The 19,652-nt window shown below is 38.2% G+C and overlaps 1 protein-coding gene across 1 annotated transcript in view; it reads left to right on the top strand.

The window, feature by feature from the left end:
• The window catches only part of SYNE1 (spectrin repeat containing nuclear envelope protein 1), a 276,957-nt gene that overhangs the window by 223,053 nt on the left and 34,252 nt on the right, over nt 1-19,652 (top strand). The window contains exons 118-128 of the mRNA XM_067293579.1: nt 73-255; nt 1,376-1,522; nt 2,591-2,745; nt 3,128-3,275; nt 6,387-6,481; nt 7,337-7,571; nt 8,346-8,540; nt 10,521-10,646; nt 11,430-11,585; nt 14,364-14,522; nt 15,021-15,187. Of these exons, the coding sequence (XP_067149680.1) occupies nt 73-255; nt 1,376-1,522; nt 2,591-2,745; nt 3,128-3,275; nt 6,387-6,481; nt 7,337-7,571; nt 8,346-8,540; nt 10,521-10,646; nt 11,430-11,585; nt 14,364-14,522; nt 15,021-15,187 (1,766 nt within the window). The remainder of the gene's footprint in view (nt 1-72; nt 256-1,375; nt 1,523-2,590; nt 2,746-3,127; nt 3,276-6,386; nt 6,482-7,336; nt 7,572-8,345; nt 8,541-10,520; nt 10,647-11,429; nt 11,586-14,363; nt 14,523-15,020; nt 15,188-19,652) is intronic.

The raw sequence follows: 19,652 nt of genomic DNA, 5'->3' as shown, positions 1-19,652 counted from the left end.
ACCAGGGGAAGATGGCATCACTTGAGCCTGTCAGGGTAACTGTTTATATTTTTATTCAATATGTTGCTGCAGGATCTACTCAAAGATTTGAAGACAGCACAGGAGTCACTAGTTGTCCTTCAAGAACTGGGAGAGGAGCTAAAAAGTCAAGTGGAGGCTTCAGCAGCAGCAGCTATACAATCTGATCAGCTGTCTCTGAGCCAGAATCTGTCAACCCTAGAACAGACTCTCCACAAGCAACAGGATGTACTTCAGGTATGTAGAGTGTTTTCAGTCCTTGCACCTGATCATCCTGTTGTACCTGAAAGCATGCAGATTAGACAAAATTGAATGGGAAAAGAGGGTGATATTGCCTGTTCATCAGCATTTTGTAGGCTTCCCTTGGAGGCTGCAGCCAAAGGTGAGAGAATAAAATATGCTAAAGTCCAGAGCAGAGAAGTTGAAAGAAGGAACAATATCTGGAAAGAGGATAGCAAACCTCATGGGGAATGGCAGAGGCTGAAAGTGTCCTTCCTGAAACGCCAAGTGGGATGTTCCTTCTGCAGACAGGAATAGTGCTTACAGCTGGATCCACAGCTACTGCTCATTCAGGAAACAGTCTCTCCTCCTAACTAGTTCTTTAGTGATAAAACAAAGGGAGGAGAGATTCCTAACAATTATGTGGCATTGATTTGAACAGTTCCTGTTAATGTCAGTGATCATACTGAGACATACCATTTGCTTCCAAGTCTATACAGTATATGTTGCTAATTGCTGGTTTCATCAGGGACTAATGAGCAAAAAAGGAGCAACAGAATGTGTTCCGCAGGAAAGTATATGGGTGAGAAAACAGCGACTTCTGCTTGAGTGACAAGCACAGTTAATCCAAGAAATCCAGTGTGTCTAGAATGTGCTCATAAAACCACCATGCTATGAGGAAACAAAACATAAGAGAGATGTTGCGTTTTGAATTTCAGTAACTGCAACTAGTTCTCTCTGTTGATAAGTAAATTAAGTGGAGGACTTTAGTTTCATAGAAGGAGATTAGAGAAGATTGGCTATCTCAAAGCAAGGAGATCCTTATGTGCTTTGCTGAAGTGCTGCCTTTTGGCTATGATCAAGTCTTAGTTTCATGCATAGAAAGCGCTTAAAAGCACCGGGTTCTAATCTAATGCAGCCTTTACTGCAAAGGCATAGCAGTGCCCCTGTGGTAACAAAACATTAATTTCACAGTCTAGTCTGTGAGCAAAGCAGCACTTACAAATGCTCCTACACAACTGCAGCCTATACAACTGTTCTCAGATCTAGAATAAGGGTAACAAGGAGCATAATGGCAATATGGACAATAAGTGACATGATACTAAGTTGTTAAATTGTGGGTCCTTTTCTATTTAAGGCTGGAGTACTAGACTATCAAACCTTTGCCAAGAACCTGCAAGTCCTTGAGGCTTGGATAACGGATGCAGAGGAAGTACTGAAAGGACAGGATCCCAGTCATTCATCTGATCTCTCAGCAATCCAGAGTAGGATGGAGGAACTCAAAGTGAGTGATAAATGTAGAAAGCATTCATTTTTGATAATGACCTGGTTAACTTGCAGTACAGCGTGTCCACAAAAATCATACATGCATTCGGTGCATGTTAAAGGCCTAGCACTCATGCAAAGTATAAGACTGAGAAATTCAAAGTCTAATGGCAGTCAAGGAGTGATTGTCTATGTTACTATGCCTTTAAGAAAAGAGAAAATAAAAAGGCAAACTGGTTAAAATAAAATGGATATTAAATCAGAATGGGACTGGAAATCAATTTTAGAAGTTTTTAGAGATTTCCTTCATCTTGTTTTATCTCTACGTTTTTGAACTTATGCAATTCCTGTCTCAGTGGTGTATAGTTTAGGAACCAAGTCATCTACTCATTTTGGATATTTTGATTTACTGAAGTGAAACTGGGTATTGTGTGCATTCATACCATGTACCATGTAATATATATCTGCACTCTTCTGCTCTTCTTTTTTGTCGGCTTTTTCCTCCCCTTTTAGAGACCCTGATAGGAAGCTGATGAACTTTGCCATCTAGGCTTTTTCTCTCATTTTAATTTTCCATTATTTTTCTAGCAGAATAAACTATACACCTAATACCACTGTGGGCATGCTAACAAGCACAGGACATTAGCTTATTTAGTGAACTGGGATAAGTCTGCATTGCAAAACAAAAACATAAAGTCTGTACATGCAGTGTGGATTTGCCAGCCTCACATTCAGGTTAACAACCAAGGAAGAAGACTCACCTTTTTGGCAATATAGACATACAGCTTCAAACAGTAGCCTGCTTTTGCAGCTCTGGGAGATAAATGCTCAGTTCAGCAAAACACTTAAGCAAGTGCAATTTAAGTACTTCTCTGTGCATGTTTAAGCATATGTTAAGTCTTTTTTTGGACCGGGACCAAAGAGGCTCAAAACTGGGAATGGAATTCTTCAGTGGCATAGGGTTTGCTTACCACTTGGTGCCAACCAAGGCCATTCCAAATGTAGCTGAGTGCTAGCTCATAATTTTGCAGGCTATAATAATGTTATAATGGAACTTCCTAGTTATCACTTTTATTGTTTGTTGCAGAGTCAGATGTTGAAGTTCAGCAGCATGGCCCCAGATTTGGACCGCCTTAATGAGCTAGGTTACAGGCTTCCACTAAATGATAAAGAAATCAAAAGGATGCAGAATCTGAACAGACATTGGTCTCTGATCTCATCTCAGACTACAGAGAGATTCAGGTGGGGACAGCTAAAAATATTGTATAATTTTCTTAGGTTACATTGACTAGAAAGTATACCTTCTGCAGAGTATGGAAAACTGTCTATGTTACAGACATTTCATTAACCAAAGCTTCTTTCTTTTGGTGTACTTATAAACAAATAGTGAGCCAGTGTCTCAATGTTGAGATGAGATGGTGATTTTTTGACAAGTGAGTAGAATTTGAAAAGAGGAAAAATGGTACTTTTCAAAGTGTAAACTAAATAAGTAGAGCAAGGCAGCTCAGTAGGAAAAGAAATACTGTCTGGTTTGGTTTTCTGCTGGAAAAGTTACTGCAAAACTCTCTTAATACTGTTTGTAAGAGCAGGCAACCTTAACTGAATCCAACTTTCTTCATTTCAGTAAGCTGCAGTCTTTCTTGCTGCAGCACCAGACCTTCTTGGAGAAGTGTGAGACTTGGATGGATTTGTTAGTACAGACTGAGCAGAAGCTGGCTGCAGAGATTTCTGGAAACTACCGGAGTCTTTTAGAGCAACAGAGGGCACACGAGGCAAGTCATAATGTGTATCTATACATAACTACAGCACATACTATTTATACTTAAAAGGAATGCATACTCTTTTGTGGAGTAGTGTAATAGTATGCCTTGAAATGAATTATATTTGCAGCCTGTGAGGATATATTGACTTAAAAACAGCAGCATGAAAATATATCAGTGATACCCAGTTTAGGGGAGGGTTTGAATATGTCCAGTATTTTGTGTATGAAGCCTTCATCAGTATTTCTGAGTGTATGTCCCTACATTTAGTGTACTTCAGGGTACTTTTTTACCAGGGGAATCAAAGAGTGCCGAAGGGGGCTGAGGGGTTATATTGCTCTTCCCACAAAGCCTAACTATCCTCATGCACTTTAGCCCTTTGTCTTCAGTCCTAACTGCAGAAGATACTTCAGTCTCTGTTCTTTCAGTTATTCTGGTTTGTTCGTTTGTTATCAAATTGACAACATACACAGCATCTGAAGAGCATGTTAAAAGAAGACTTTTCTATGAAAGATTGAGTTGTATAACTCATTGTGGAGTGACCATTTGTGTTCCCTTTGGTAATGTTTGCCTGGAGTACAAACCGATTGGATCTTCACTCCGTGCTGGAGTCATTTGTCTATAGACCTGTTTGCAATAAACAAGAAGCCCAGCTTCTTCTACAAGGACAAACTGATTCAATTTTTACTGAAAGATGCCTTTATGATTCTTTGGTCAAGTCAAGTGATGCACATTTTTTCTCCACCCATATTGTTACTGCCAAGAATCCTGGTAAAGATCAAGTAAGACAAGTCAATTTTCATACTAAAGCTCCCATGTGGATACAGTAGTTTCAGTTCCCACAGCTTTTTCAGATGTCAGCTGACCTCCCCATAGACTCAGGCCAGATCTTCTAAGTCAGATCAGAGGGGAAGTCATGTCCTTCCACCCCTCTCGTCTTGCATCTGACAGCATAGTGTTTGAATGAACCTCTGATAGCAGAAAGTAGTTCACAACCCTTATAGCTTACGTTAGCATACATTTGCTTTCACAGACGTCATCCATTTCATTTCCACTCAGTGCTGCCAGCCTTGACTGGACAGTGTGTCTTTGAAATCTGAGAAATCTCAGTTTCCTGAGAAGGTTTTAAATGTCCAGAATTCATCACTGTCTAATGAATATATTCACATTATTGTTGTGTCTGGTCACAGCTTTACTTTTTCTTACAGAGTTAAGAGGGATCTTTTTGAATATCTTAAAAATTCTCTCTTGAAACCTTGATCTAAGCAAATAGCTACATGTTACTGAGGTGCTTGTGGAAGCTTTTTTTCCTAAGACTATGAAGTCCTCTCTTGGAATTTAGAGAACTAATATCTGACTCTTTCATTGACTACATTTCATCTCAACAAAATGTTGTAAATTGCAATTTTTTTTTTTTACTCACAGCTGTTTTTGCATTTCATATTACCCACATGTATATATCCAGCGCTCAGTGTTCTTCACAGTGTCTCCTAATAACTATGAAGAAGTTGCTTCCCACTGTTCACAGCTGAAAGAGAAAGGTCAAGTCTGAACTTCTTGAGATGACTCTCTAGATTGTTTTGTTTTGTATTTTTGAAGATAACGAGAAAATAGGTTGTTTCTACATGTGTTCCCAAAATAGATATTGGGATGCATCCAGCTCTGTTATCAGCTTTCCAGTGCTGACTCATAACATGCCTAATGTTTATTCAAACAGGACCCCAGCTTCCTCAGTGGCCTTACTTAGAAATAACTTCCCACCAAAGTTTGCAAACCAACAACATGGAAGTGATGCCTTTTCCAAATATCATGCGCTAATGCTGACATCTGCATCAGATAACTCTATCTGTCAGGGCAATCTTGAAGTCATTCTTCCACAATTCTCCAGATACCCACTTGCTTGCTAGAACATTGCATGGGACTCCTGCAGTGGGAATGCACCAAGACAAGCATTTGAGAAAGTGTTGGGATAGGGTGCATTGCTTGCCAACTCAATTACTGAATTTTTTTCAAGTATGCTGGTATTGTGCACTCCTCTACCTGCCTTCCTTTCCTCTTTCCTTCGTCTCCTATTTCTGTGTTTCTTAGTGATCTGCATATAGGAAGAAATTGGAATGGCGAGTGGTCCCACATGGTGGATTATCCCTTTTACGCACAGAGACAGTTAATGTGCATGCACAGAACAAGTGGGTGTTGACAGAAATATCTCTGGTTTGGGGTAGGGATTGAGTACATCCACTCTAAGGAGAGTTCCTCATGCCTAACAAGCTTTTGTTTCACCTGTCCTCTCTCTCTCTCAAAAAAAAAAGGTGACAGTTTAATCTAACAGTTGAACTATGTTTAATCTCAATCTGTCAATAATACTGATAGATGTTGCCTCCTATGCTCCATTCATCCCCCCTTACTTGACAGAAATAGAGGTGATAGGAAAAGAAATTTCTTACTAAGAGAAAAGATGTTTTTAAAAACATATTTAAGTGATATATATATATGAAAGTGATGCCTATTTATGTAGTGTTTAGGTAATTTTCTGTTGTAATTTAGGTAATATTTAAGTAATAAGTGACTTTTAAAGGTATTACAAAAATTGGTAGTGACCAGTGGGAAAAATAAACTAGCTAATTAATTTCCATCTTCCCGTTGCTAACAGTTTCCTTTAAAGAGGCTCTGCTGGCAGTGTAATATTGGGTTGAAAGTTTGAATAACACTTTCTCACACAAACTGCAGACATAAATTAACAAGGCAAAAGACTATTATAGTCTTGAACATGTCAGAAAATAAAAAGTTCCCTTGCTGTTCCTGCAGTAAATACCCCATCTAGGTTGTGTTGTGAATTATAGTGCTGATCACAAATTTGTACTCAAAGGAACATCAAGCTTAGCTTCTGTTTAAATTATTAGCTTTTAAATACAGTGCCTAAAAACCCAAAAGAAAATTACTAAAAGTAATAAGTAACTCCAGCAATAAAATTATTAAATGTGTTCCTTTTTAAGTTCATGACAAAACTCCCATTGAATCCATTTGGAATAAGGTTAAATAAGGGAAAATTCATTTTTGCTAGTACGAACACATGGAGTGAAAACATAAGATCTTGCTTTAACATCCTTGTCTCCTGAATAACAGCTATTCCAGGCAGAGATGTTCAGCCGCCAGCAGATTTTGCATTCAATTATCTCTGATGGGCAGCATCTCCTAGAACAAGGACAGGTGGATGACAGGTACACTTTCCTGTGTTGTTGTTGCTCTTGGTTATGTGAAGTAATACTTAAACTAGTGGATGACTTTTAAACAGAGAAGATGGCATAAGATGTCACTTCTCAGATGATGCTCTTTTGAGGTAGAAGTTACTATTGATATGGTTAAGCTACTGATTAGTAGCAGATTAGTCTTATTTAAGACAGCGCTTGTTAGGATGCTATGGGGTGAATATATGAATGTATTTGGGAAAACTGCAGCCTTCAGGTTGCATCTCTGACAAAGATTGATCTTGGATCTTCGTAAATGTTACATATATGTCTGTTCTGATGTACCTCCAAAATATGATTTTCGCAAAGGAGCATGCAGTGAGAGATTTGCAGTGAGTTGCACTTGATTTAAGCCATCTGGGGATTTACCTGTCCCAGGAGGATTCTCTGCTGGCACTTCAAATCATTTACAGCACAAACGTGATGGAAGAAATATTCATTCCTGTCTCAGATAATTTATTTTAAACACTTATGATCAAATGAATGAAAATCAATGAAACTAATGGCTTCACACTTGTATATATGCATTGGCTTTGCTAAGGGTATCGCGGTCCTGATATAAGACAAACCGTTTATTGGGATTTTAGGGGTTCTTTGTATACTTCTGGGGGAAAGGAGGAAGTATTTCATGTATAAGGGCTTGATTGTCCATGTACACGGAGTGTGGGGTTCTCAACCTCAGTCAATTTTCATGAGAGTTCAGTGCTTTTCTCCTCATGCTTCATAATCAGCAGCCAGAAAACATTTTCCCTTTCCCTCTGGTTTTATTTCATTAAAGAAATGGATCAAAATGTGAAGGTTACTATGTTTTTTGTTTTTTTTTAACAGGGATGAGTTTTATCTGAAGCTGACACTTCTAAGTAATCAATGGCAGGGAGTAATTCGCCGGGCACAGCAGAGGAAGGGAATCATTGACAGCCAGATCCACCAGTGGCAGCGCTATAGGGAGATGGCAGAGAAACTGCGCAAGCGGCTGGTGGAAATGTCCTGTCAGCCAGCGAGTGGGCTGGGCAATGTTCCTATCCCACTGCAACAAGCCAGAGCTTTACTGGATGAAGTGCAGGTATGTCTAGTGTGTTTAAAGAAAGAGGAAGAAAAAAAAAACACACCGTTTTTATAGCCTTCGTACTTTAAATAGTTCTGATGATTTTAAAAGTGCATTAGATTCAGGTTGTCTGCTTTGCAGAAAGCAATATTGGATGTTGGTTGTTTTTTGGAGTTGGCATAGCCTCAGGAGCAGCCCTTTGTTGGAAAGTAACTTGAAGCTCATAACAGAATATGCAGTATAGAACTTAGGGGCTCTTTTTCCAGCCTTGCCTGCTCCTCTTTTGCTTATAATCAACCTCCCAGCGAAGCTTTCTTGAAAAAATACATGCATAAAAATAATGTCCCATATTAGAGATGTATCCTAGCTAAGAAAAAGGAGACTTTGAGTATTTGATGTCCATCTTAATGCAAGATGGACAGCTATTTAGCAGCTTGGCGTCTTCAAGCTTTTTTGCTAGAAGATACTATATAATAATAAAGCTTATATTCCTCTTGAAGAGGAAGTATTCCTCTTGAAGAGTGATTGAGATACTGATATGGATGAGGAGGGAGTGAAGTCTTTTCATGTCTTTATCTCTTTGGAGAAATTTCCTGTCTAACAGTCTGCTGCTGTAAGTGATTGGGAAAAGGGTAGGATAAAGCATTTGGGCAGTAGCCCATGCTTAAGCCAAGGTACTCTGTCTATTAGTTAAAAGTTAATTGGTAAAATATGGGCTTTAGGATGAATTACACTGAATTGTTAACTGGAATTAAAAAGACAAAGCTGAGAGAAAGCCATTGATCTTTGCAGCTTAAAGAGAAAGTTCTCCTAAGGCAGCAAGGGAGTTACATCCTCTCTGTGGAAGCCGGGAAGCAATTGCTGCTCTGTGCCGATGGTGGAGCTGAGGCAGTCCTGCAAACAGAGCTTACCGAAATTCAGGAGCTCTGGAAGACAGCTAGCATCCGGCTTGAGGAGCAAAAGAAACAGCTTGCTTTACTACTGAAAGTAAGTGTGTGATTTCTTCTATTTTTATTCTTTCAGCAAGTTCACAGTTTTGCATTGTGAACCTGGATGAAGAAAAGTATTCTCAAGGGATGAGAACAAATACAGGAATTGCATGAGCTTTCCATTTTTTTTCACTACCTCTGATTTTCAAATCTGTAAAAAAGAAATGGTACTACTTCACAGTAGGCCTGTATGTTAGTTGATATCTTTTAATTATTTCCACAACACTGCCAGTAAATGATACTGCAAAACATGTGTGCCTTAAGAATTCCTGCAAGTCCTATTTTCAACACATAACAAAAGCGTATTTTATTTTGCAGTATGCTGGTTATTTTTTATACATACATACTGTATTGAAAATAAGATCTTCCTTATTCCCTCTACATGCCAGCGTCAAGATCTATCTAGCCATCAGGTAGTTTGTGATTCATTCCAGTGTCTTGAATATTTGCTATTTTAGGTAAATTTCTGTGATCTTGGAGGGGGGAGACTTGAACTTTATTTTAATGTAAGCAATGTCCAAGGTGCCTGCTAACCTCACTGTAAGCACTCAAGATGATAGGCTGGAATTTAACTTTGGTCTGTGTTTTCCTCCCTTTTACTCATTCTAGGGAGAAAAATGAAAACTGAAATTGTGTGTGTTTAAGCAGAATAGGGCAAGTGCTTTTGAGAACAGCTGCAGAGGTCTAATAGAATCACAGAATTACAGAAACCATAATTTTGTTTGTAAATAGCAAGAAGCAAAACAGTGCAAGAAAATTAAATATTATTTCAGAAAAGTTCAGATAAGTAGGTCATTCTTCCTTTTTCAAGCTGTGTTCCTTCTACCTCAGCTTCTAGTTCGGCATCTGCCAAGAATTAGGTTAGGAACTTTTAGTCTTGAAAGCTATTATCTAGGAAGGCTAAAAGTTCTGTGGTATTTTGTTCCAATAATAAAACTTGATGTTTGAGGAGAAGAAGAAGAAAGGAAATTACCATGCAATTTGTATAAATGTCCTCATGGATATCAATCCTTCTTTACACGATGCTATCTTGGCCTTAAATACGTGACTTTTTAGTGATCCTCTGACCAAATGAGAAGCACAAGCAGTGCATTCTAAAAGAATATGTTTTGTCATTAATAACATCACAGACTACTATCATATAAGGCTATTAGAGAGAGAAGAAAAAAGATGCTAAAGAAAGTTTTTTTGCAAGACCTGTTATTTGTAATTCCTCATCCTGAAAAGGACCATGAAATATTGGCGTGGATTGGGAAAAAAGGAAGGAAATACAAAGGCAGTGGTAGAAGGAAAGTAGCACTGAAACAGTAAACTAAGAAAAATAAGTTCCCATGTCTTCTGGTATCACACAACTGGCATTCATTATAGGTTGACTGGCTTATTACAGATTTTTCTCTGTGAGTACTTTTTTAGTAGGCTTTAACACACAGGTGAGACAGGTAAAGCGGTACTGTCTGGTGACTGTTGATAGGGTGTGATTACATTGGATATATTTTAAATTTTGGAAAGTATACAAACACTGAACTGGCTGTAGCTGATAGGATCATAATTTAGAGAGGTACTGCAGGTATTTCAGTCTGACCTGAATTTGCAGTATCCCTAGCCATTTTCTTCTGGAGCGTGATGCATCTGAATGGAGTTTTTGTGAAAGGCTTATTTAATATAGGCATTCAAGAGAGGAAGTGGAAAATCGTTTTGGGAAGGAGAGTCTTTGCTGAAAGGATCTAGACAACACTGTAATAATAGGAAGCTTAGGTCTGTGTGTTTCTACTGGCAGAGCTCTACGCAAAAGACAATTTGCCATGGCTGTACATATGACCCAAGCTCTGATACTCTGAGTATTATTTAGAGGAGAATTTCAGGTCATGCTATTATTATGCAAAAGTTTTCAGTGTTTAGTGGTTAATTAGTCAAATCAACTGACACTAGTATAATACTGATCTGAATTAAAGTCTAATAATAATTATTCTGCCTTCAGGACTGGGAAAAATGTGAAAAGGGCATAGGAGACTCCCTGGAGAAGCTAAGATCCTTCAAAAAAAAGCTTTCTCAGCCCTTGCCAGAACACCATGATGAGTTGCATACAGAGCAAATTCGTTGCAAGGTAAAGCACTTGACTGTTGACTATTTATCTTGTCTTTGCATGCTTTTTATAGTAACCTCTTCCAGTGTTAGTAGGCTTTACATTACTGGCTAGGCAAACCAGGAAGCTGTCACTGTGACAAGCTAAGAAATTATCTATACAGCATTTGGGCAGCATACCTGAGCAATCTCACTACAGTGCAAATCCTGCAGGGTAAACAAAAAACTGATCAAAATGAGATCAGAATAGGATCTGAAAAGCACTATAAAAGTGCTAAATACTGGTGTGTTTATTTCTTCAAGAAATTCTCACTTAAAGTTTTCTCTAAATGGGAAAAATAAGCACATTGTATCTAAACAGTTGTTTTAGTGCTTTTTATTTGAGGTAAGACTACCGTGAGGGATCTTAGGTAACACACTTTTATACTATATTCTTTGCGGTTTAGAAACATGGTAAAACTTGAAAATACTCTCACTACAGAAAAGTCCAAACCAATACTTGGAAGCCCCAAATGCCTTCAAACTTTGGAGATGTTTGAGTGGTACTTTAGTTTGTGACTGCTTGTTACAAGGCTGATGTATCATTCTCTATCGGGAAGATACCCCTCTTCTAACTCTGAAAATACTGGCACATATGGGGTTGGTGTTTTTCTTTTAAACAGGCTGAAATAGTCCCTTGAAATGCTCAGATACAACTTTGTTAATTCAATGGGATAACAATGTTATCTGCCTGCTTCTTGAACACATTCAAATTTTTATGTGTTAGCAAACTGGTCCTTTTTATTTGTGCACTTCTTTTAATCAGGAATTAGAGAATGCTGTTGAAGGATGGACAGATGACCTTACACACCTCTCTCTGCTAAAGAAAACACTGTCTACTTATATCAGTGCAGATGATATCTCAATCCTCAGTGAGCGCATAGAGCTTCTGCACAGACAATGGGAGGAGCTGTGCCACCAGGCAAGTATAGTACTGAGCCTTGATATATTTATGCAGGGTAAAAAAGTGTTGGAGGAAAAACTGAATGCAAGTGACAGCTATAAGAAAAGATGCATGCAGAGACAGGTACCATTCAAATTAAAACTGAGCCTGCCTATTTGTAGGGATGAATTTACTAATTTCATTGGAAATAGTGGAGTTGGGGAAACTACATCTGACATTTCAAATATAAAGCATATCAAGGTGTTTGACATGAGTTTTTGAGAATGAGGTATGCAAAAATTATAAAACGTTTTGGCAAAAAAGCCCAACCTTTAAAAATGATCATTTGCTTGACTGCAAACTTGGAACAGAACAAAAAGTCCCCATCAGGTGGAGTGATAGTCAAGAATTTAATTCTGGAAGGATGCTGAAACTGGCACAGTAATTAAATGATGCATATATAATATGTATGTGGTCCTTTTTTCTTTTTTTTTAAGGACACTCCATATACTCTGAAAATGTTTTTTCCTGATGAACTGTTACAATCTGCATAATTATTTAAAACAAGTGACACTCAAGGTTCATGCCAACTTGTCTTTATGGAACTCTCATTTGGGCGAGATTAATCCCATGCGCAGTCAGCCAGCTTCACAAGCAAGCTGTAGGATGAGGTGAACCACACTGAAAGGTGGCACTTGCTGTTTAACCATAAAGTGAGTCTAGCCATCTAGCTCAGATGTGGATGTTGGTGTGTTGGCAGGTGCAAGCCATGTTAGCCCTGTGTTAGCTGCTAAAAGGTACCTCTGGAGTCAGTGTGGGTGAAAGAGGTTTCTCCAGGGTAATTCAAAGCAGGAGCCTCCCCATATGCACACCCCCCTCCCTTCCCAACAACAGAGGAAACCCAGGGGAACTAACTGCCTAATTTAGCTAACACATGAGGTATCGAAAGGTGGGAAGTGTGCATAACCTCTCCTGCTCTTTGCGCTTCTCCTCCACACAGACATGTGCTCTATTATGAATTTCTGTTAAGAAACGTTGTTCTTATTGGATCAAGTTAACATCCATTGAAGCGCTTACTGTAGTTACCGCTTATGTGTCTAGATCTCTTGAGCTTTGTCACAGCGTTGAGGTCATATTTAAGCAGACTTGAGAAAACAACCAAAAAGTTGTACTGTGTGGTGTGGGACTGTGGCATGACTGGCTGGGAAAAAGCAGGAGGAGTGCAGTTCACCACACTTTGGTGGGAGGAGCGGGGCACAGGAAGGATGTCCCCTCCCCACCCCACCTTCGCTCCATCATACCTTCTGCTCTGCTCATAGCTTCTGTTTTTTCAGACATTAGTGTTTGCGCTTCTCTTGATCTGAGGGTGATATGCTTGGCTACGAACTGCACTCAGCAGTAGTGTGTGATTTTCAGGTGCATCATGCTGGTAGTGCATTTCTTGCCTCCTGTTTGCACTTAGAGAACCAGATAATGGGCTCTCCCTCATTCTGCTTTTCAGATTATCCTTATCTTATTTCTGTGGTTCAGTAGAGATTGTAGTGCAGACATACATGGGCTAACTTGGAAATAGTTACCTCATGTAAGGCACCTGTGAAGGCTGCGAAAAACATGCTAAAAGTAGGGAAAATGCTTAAAAGTTAATGGCCCAGAGCTTGTTACGAGTTAGCTGCATTTGAGTGAGCTGACTTGGATACTTCTAAGCTACAGTGCAGTCACTGCACGTATGTTTATGGTGAAGGAGGGAGCCAAATACAGAAAGTTTATCTTAGGTTTGTGCATACTGAGTGTTTCAGGATGTAACCTAATGAAGTGCAGCACTTTGTTCAACCGTTGCTTGTTTCCGGAAAGCTGCCATCAAGTTTAGAACCACAAAAAGGAAATGTGAGATCACGTGTATGCTCCTGTTAAATCTAACACTGTAGTTAAAGAATACAGCAATCACTTTTGTTTATGAAAGAGCAGATGCAGTCTTCATCTTCTCAGTTGAGATTGTGATATAAAGTCAGAAACAACTCAGATTACACTGGGGACAAAGTAAGTAGTTGAACAAACGTCAGAAACTGGAGAGATGACTTTGTGCTCGCCTTCTGCAACTCTTTTGATTTCAGTTTCCATCCCTGTCTATTTAATTGATATTTTATATCTATTCCTTTGTGTCACATCATACCTTAATCCTTTGGAATCTCAAGTCGTCATGCCGGTACTGCAGAATTGTCATCTATGAAATTTGTGTATTAGAACTCCAGCAGAAAATAGCTTTTGAAAAATACAGCGTACGTTTGGTTTAACTCTACTTACAAATCATGCTCATGCACAAATTATGCAGTCTTTTAGAGTTTTTTCTGAGTTAGATGTTGTTTCTATGCATATACCTAATTTGTGCTTTGGTCAAGTATTGTATCTTCCTTTTTTCTTTAATGCTTCAGATGAAAAAAACCCTCATAATATACTTTATACCATTTTATAAGTGGGCAAAATCATAAGGAAATTTATTTTTGTTTGTCTTAATGAAACGTTTGCGAATAGAGACATTACCAAACAGAATATATTCACAGGTTTCTGAGCCTAACTTGGACACCTCCTTGTATGCAGCAGGATCTAACTAACAGGAATCCTGAGATTAACACTCGTCTTTAAACTCATAGAGTCGTGCAAGGTTTTTGCAGTACCATTTCAGTTTGCTTTAATGGCAGCTAAGTGGCTGGAATACATTTGCAGAGCCAGAAGAGTTCTTCTTGAGACACAAAGCGCTTCAACCATCCCTTAAATGCATTTACTAATTTGTTGTTTTTTACTCTCTGCAAATGTTTTAAGGTCTCCTTACGTCGGCAGCAAGTAAGTGAGAGATTGAATGAGTGGGCTTTCTTCAGTGAGAAGAACAAGGAGCTCTGTGAGTGGCTGACGCAAATGGAAAGTAAGGTTTCTCAAAATGGTGACATCCTCATAGAAGAAATGATTGATAAACTTAAAAAGGTATAGTGTGTGTGTGTGCACTTACATATTATGCTTTTACTTCTTGCTTGGTTTGTGTTGCAGAGTGGATACTGAATTAGCTGAAATGGAGGTTTTACCTGGCATAGATGTTTATAGGTTCCAGTAAGACTGCATGTTTGTGTTCTTCTCTCGCTATGCAGCTTTTTCCTGTCTTTCTTGAGGTGGGACCTTTCAGGATATTAGAAAATTGTTTAAGTGAATGCCAAGTCAAAGACAACCAAATCCTTTAGTAAATGTCCAGAGCTGCCTGTGAAGAGTTTCTTAACTATAGAATATGTATTTACAGAATGGTTTCTTTCATTCTTCTGATAAGGTTGTTCATGGTTATATGATAATATTTAAGAGCTTGTCTCTCCATTGTATTAAACACCAGAAAAACAAAAACACATTAAAATTTGCTTGTATTTTTGTTAGTAGGGCAGAGCAGAATGTATTCAGAATAAGAACCCTCACCCTTGATTGCTCTTTGCTGACCAGGATTATCAAGAAGAAATTGCTGTAGCCGAAGAGAATAAAATCCAGCTCCAGCAAATGGGAGAACGACTTGCTAAAGCTAGCCATGAGAGTAAAGCATCAGAGATTGAATACAAACTTGGCAAGATCAGTGACAGATGGCAACATCTTCTAGATCTCATTGCAGCCAGGTAAAACAGTATATTTGATTTTAAGGGCTACATGGGACAGATTAATGTACTGGATACGGTGAAGTTAAAATCTTTTCTCTTGTTCACCTTTTCATATTAACTGTGAATGAGTTTATTCTCATCCATTTGCATATTTCAGTGAAATTCTCCTTCTTGTTTTACTTAACAGTATCTGACATTTCTTCAAGAGTCAATTCAAAAGACGTACCTGCTAGAATGACATAGAATTGGTTACAGTCAGATTTAGTGAGTCTTGATCAAATACAGTCTTTTTAGCTTCACTTGAATGCTTAAAATGAAGTACAAATGCGATTTTTTAAATCTTGGCAAAACAATCCAAAAAGTGCATTTGTTGTTTTGACTTGGATTTTCAGAAAAACTATTCCAAAACTAAATCTTAATTTTTCTGCCTGATTTTTTTTGACTGATGGAGAAGAGTACGGGCAGGTAGATGTATGCACATTGGGCCTAAAGATTCTTTTTAGTCAAGGTCAAAAATGTTATTGAACAATTTTTATTACTTAAAGAAATGCAGAGTTGTTGCTTGTATAAGATATTGATTTATTTATGTTTAGACATTTTTCTGCTGTGAGTTGTGCTACAGACTCCCTCCACTTACAGATAATAATTTTGTCACATTCTTGTATATGCACAACTTCATATAAGGTATATGTACTGTATATTTTACACTTCTGTGATCTGAAAAACATATGGATTAATACTTTAACTCAATTTGCAAAGGATTTGTTTTATTATGTTTTCTCATCCATTGGGCAGTTTTCTTTTCTCTTAGCATTACTGCATTCTTGCTTTGCAATCTGTAAGCATGAAAACAGTAAATTTTGTGTAAACAGAAGCATTCTGTTGGCTCCAGCTCCTTTTATAGTGGCTCATTTTGAAGCAATGAAAACTGTGTAATTCTTACAGATCATTAAGTCAGGAAGTGGTGCATTACAGACCAGGAGCCTGCTGGTTTCAGAGGATGTGATACATCACTGTTTGTTGAATATAACATGTGTTTGCCCTATTTTTGTGTGCATCTTTTGAAATATCTATGCATATTTTTTGTACTTGGACAAAATATGCTTCCTTTTAAGTTCAAATCACATATTAAAGAAGTTTCCAGTGAAAAGTGGTGATATACACAAATGGCAAAATGCATTGCTAAAAATCTGTATAGTCTACGCAGTATTGGAGATTAGTGCCCTGTGTAGAGACAGGTGAGACTTCCAGATTCTGCAGCATTGTTGGGGTGGGGGGAGGGAAGGTATAAACGGTGATACTATCCACTTCTTAAACTTTCTCCTTCTGGTTCCATGAAGCAGGGTGTTTAGGCCTATACTAATTTGTAAAAAATACTCATTTACTTTTATTCCCAGATCACTTCCACTAACTAGTTAGACTACTTTACTAGAATGCTCAGCATTGTTGTATGCAATTAAACAGATAATCCTTTCCATTCCAGAGATTACTGAAGCAAAAAAAACCTCTTTGTAAACTTTCGGTGTTGCATTGCTGAAATTGGAGGAACAAACACTGGAGAGGCTTGATACTAGGTTATGGAGATTTTGCTAGTTCATCTGTAGCTTAGGCTGATAGCAGTTAAAGCCTATAGTTGTTAATTAACATGTGCAGAGTGCTTGTAGTGAAAGTCTAATTCCCACTGGACAAAAAATTTGCATCCCCCAAGCTAATTTTTAAAAGACTCCAGAGGCTCTGCAGAATGTGCTGCTGTATATCTGCATATGTTCCTATTTTGGCATTTTGGACTGAAGTTTGCAGTGCATCGTATAACATGAATTTTGGCTGCATTCAGCTAGTAAATGGTGTTGAGAATAAAACACACCTTTCCATATTCTGGATTCCTGGCAGCATTAATAAATTACTATTGCCTGTGTATTTTTCTGTAAAGCTATAGCCATCCCTTGCCTGGCAAGTTTTTCATAATAGTTTGTTTCCTACAGCTGTGAACTAGCAGAGAGTGTTTTATGAAAATGCTTTAGTAATATAGTATGGTAATATGGTTCCACTCTCAATCTTTACCTGCCAATTTTACGCTGTTTGGTGGAATTACTCCACTCACCTACAAAGGCCTCTTTTTTTCTCACATTCTGTTTCCTTATCCACTTTTCTTCATTGCCTCTCCATTCTAAGGTCTACAGAAGAGACAGCTACAGAAAGGTAGTTTTATCTCTGCATGAGAGACTTCTTCCATTTCTGTCCTCTTAGAAGATTTTCCTCCATTCAGATGAAACTTCAGGTGAAATAGTCTGATATGCAGGCCAGCTGCAAAAAAAATTGCAGAAGTCTACAGCCAGGAATCAGTGCTATAGCTGCAACTGCTCGAGCTTTGCGAGGAAGGCTTTGTTGTATGTTTTTTTCTCCCTACCCCTAGCACTCATGGTCCACATTCCTGGAGATGAGGCCTGGCACATGTGGATGAATGCAAGTTTTATTTAGAAACATGACCACTTGTCACCGTTCAGTCTCATGTTATCAAGCAACGTCTGCTAACATTTGTTTGGTGTGTGAGCGTTTTCAGTACAGTACTCACCAGCAAAGAGAAGTTTGTCCCCTGCCCTCCCCCCTGCCCAAAGCACAGTCTTTGCAGGCTTTTGGAGCGCAAGTTCTTCTTTTTAATGCTGGAAAATTTCATGGTGCTGGCGGAGGACCTATGCGCTGCGAGGATGGCAGAGGACGGCAGTGCGGATTCAGACCTCCCAGACTGTAATTGTGATATCACAAGGCAGGCAGCTACTTTTGTTTCCTTTTTATTGATACGGTTCTTTCTGAAGTCTTGGCTTACTGGGAAACTAATTGAAATACTGATATGTAGAAATCACTACCTTAACTAAAAATGACTATTTTCTGCTCAGTTTTAAAAATAGTGGAGGGTGATAACAGCATACTTTGTTTTACAGCTAGTCCTTTGGGATCCTGGGATAACTTTTCGTAACTGACCCAGACGTACCACTAATAAAATCTCTTAACCATCTGAAAGAAACTCTAGACTGGTTTTACTGTTGTTTTTAAATACAAGAGCATGTACACACATGAGAGAAAGCAGACTTTGTATTTGTCTGCTCGCTGTTTGTGTCATCAAAGGGGCATGGCTACGAGCAAAAGGCAGAGAAGGAGAGAGACTGTATAGAAATTATTTCAGACTTCACAGACCGAAGCTGCTCTGTCCTGTACATTTTAATGGATATTTTGTAACTGCATGTAATACTTTAGCTCTGCTGTGAACTGAGCTTGCATCTTCTTGGATTTTTGATTCAACTTCTGTTCTGTTCTGTTTTCATACAACTTCTGTTTTTTTCTTCTTCACGTTATCTTTTCTAGTAGTTTCTATTTCTGTTGTTCCTAGTTCTATAAATTTATTCCTTGAAAGGGGAAACAGTCTGATCTGAAGAGAAAATATAACTGGCAGTACTATTTGTGCTTTGGACAATACTTTTTATTAATCATAAAATATTTATTCTGATTTTAAAACGGAAATTTTTTTACAGTGTTCAGGTTCATGAAAGACATGTCCAATTGGTATGATTTCATAGGATAAGTGTTTCTTGAAACTTTGTCTCCAATTCAAAGTAGAGTTTTTCTACTTTTCTACTTTCCACTGGCTTTGTACAGGCATAGCTGACAGTCTTTCTGACTGTTTTGATGTTGGTTTTAAGTTTAATATTAGTAACCAGCTGTCTAAATGACTAATACAGTAGCTATGAGTTCTATATGATACATTGTTAGGGATTTACACTGCTGTTCCTGTTTAGGTTTAAGTGGAATCTAAGGCGGTCTAGAGTAGGACTGGTTGAATTAAAGCTGTTTGGACTTAATTTCAGCTCCAAAATGTTCTCCCACTGCCTTGTCTTAATGTAAAACAGACATTTTAAAGATACGTTGCTTTCTTGGGAAGCTGGAGTATGGTAATTGCAATGTAGTAATGCAAGTATCATAAGCTCATTTAAACTTTCAGATGAGTTTTCCTCAATAAACTATAGAAACAAACAGTTGAATTATGCAGCATTTTCCTTTCTGAGCAAGGTCAAATGTTGAAGCAATAGCATGGTCAACAAGTAAAAGTACAGTATTCCATAGAGCCTTAGGTATTTGTAAAATTTAGCAAGCCTGAAATACGTATGTGCTTTAAAACAGCGTAATGGGTCCAACCCTTTGTTTTGAATGTGGAATCTTCATTTTCAAGCAGAGAAATTGTCTCAAGCCTCTTGCAGTAACATGCTCAGTGCTGCAAGAAAAGCATGAGAATATTATCAGAATAATTAACTTCTAAAACATAGTGTTGTAAATGAAATCTCAAAAGGCCACTGTTGCACTTGACTAGGGTTCCCACATACTTGAACGGTTTATAATTTGACCTTTGTCTCTAAGTTTGTCTCTAGTTCATTAGCTTTCAGGCCCTAACATTAACATGGGAAGATGGGATTTTGAGCTGGTATATTTTTAA

The sequence above is a fragment of the Apteryx mantelli genome, chromosome 3 (assembly GCF_036417845.1).
Source record: "Apteryx mantelli isolate bAptMan1 chromosome 3, bAptMan1.hap1, whole genome shotgun sequence".
NCBI lineage: Eukaryota > Metazoa > Chordata > Aves > Apterygiformes > Apterygidae > Apteryx > Apteryx mantelli.
This window is presented reverse-complemented; position numbering and strand designations above follow the sequence as displayed.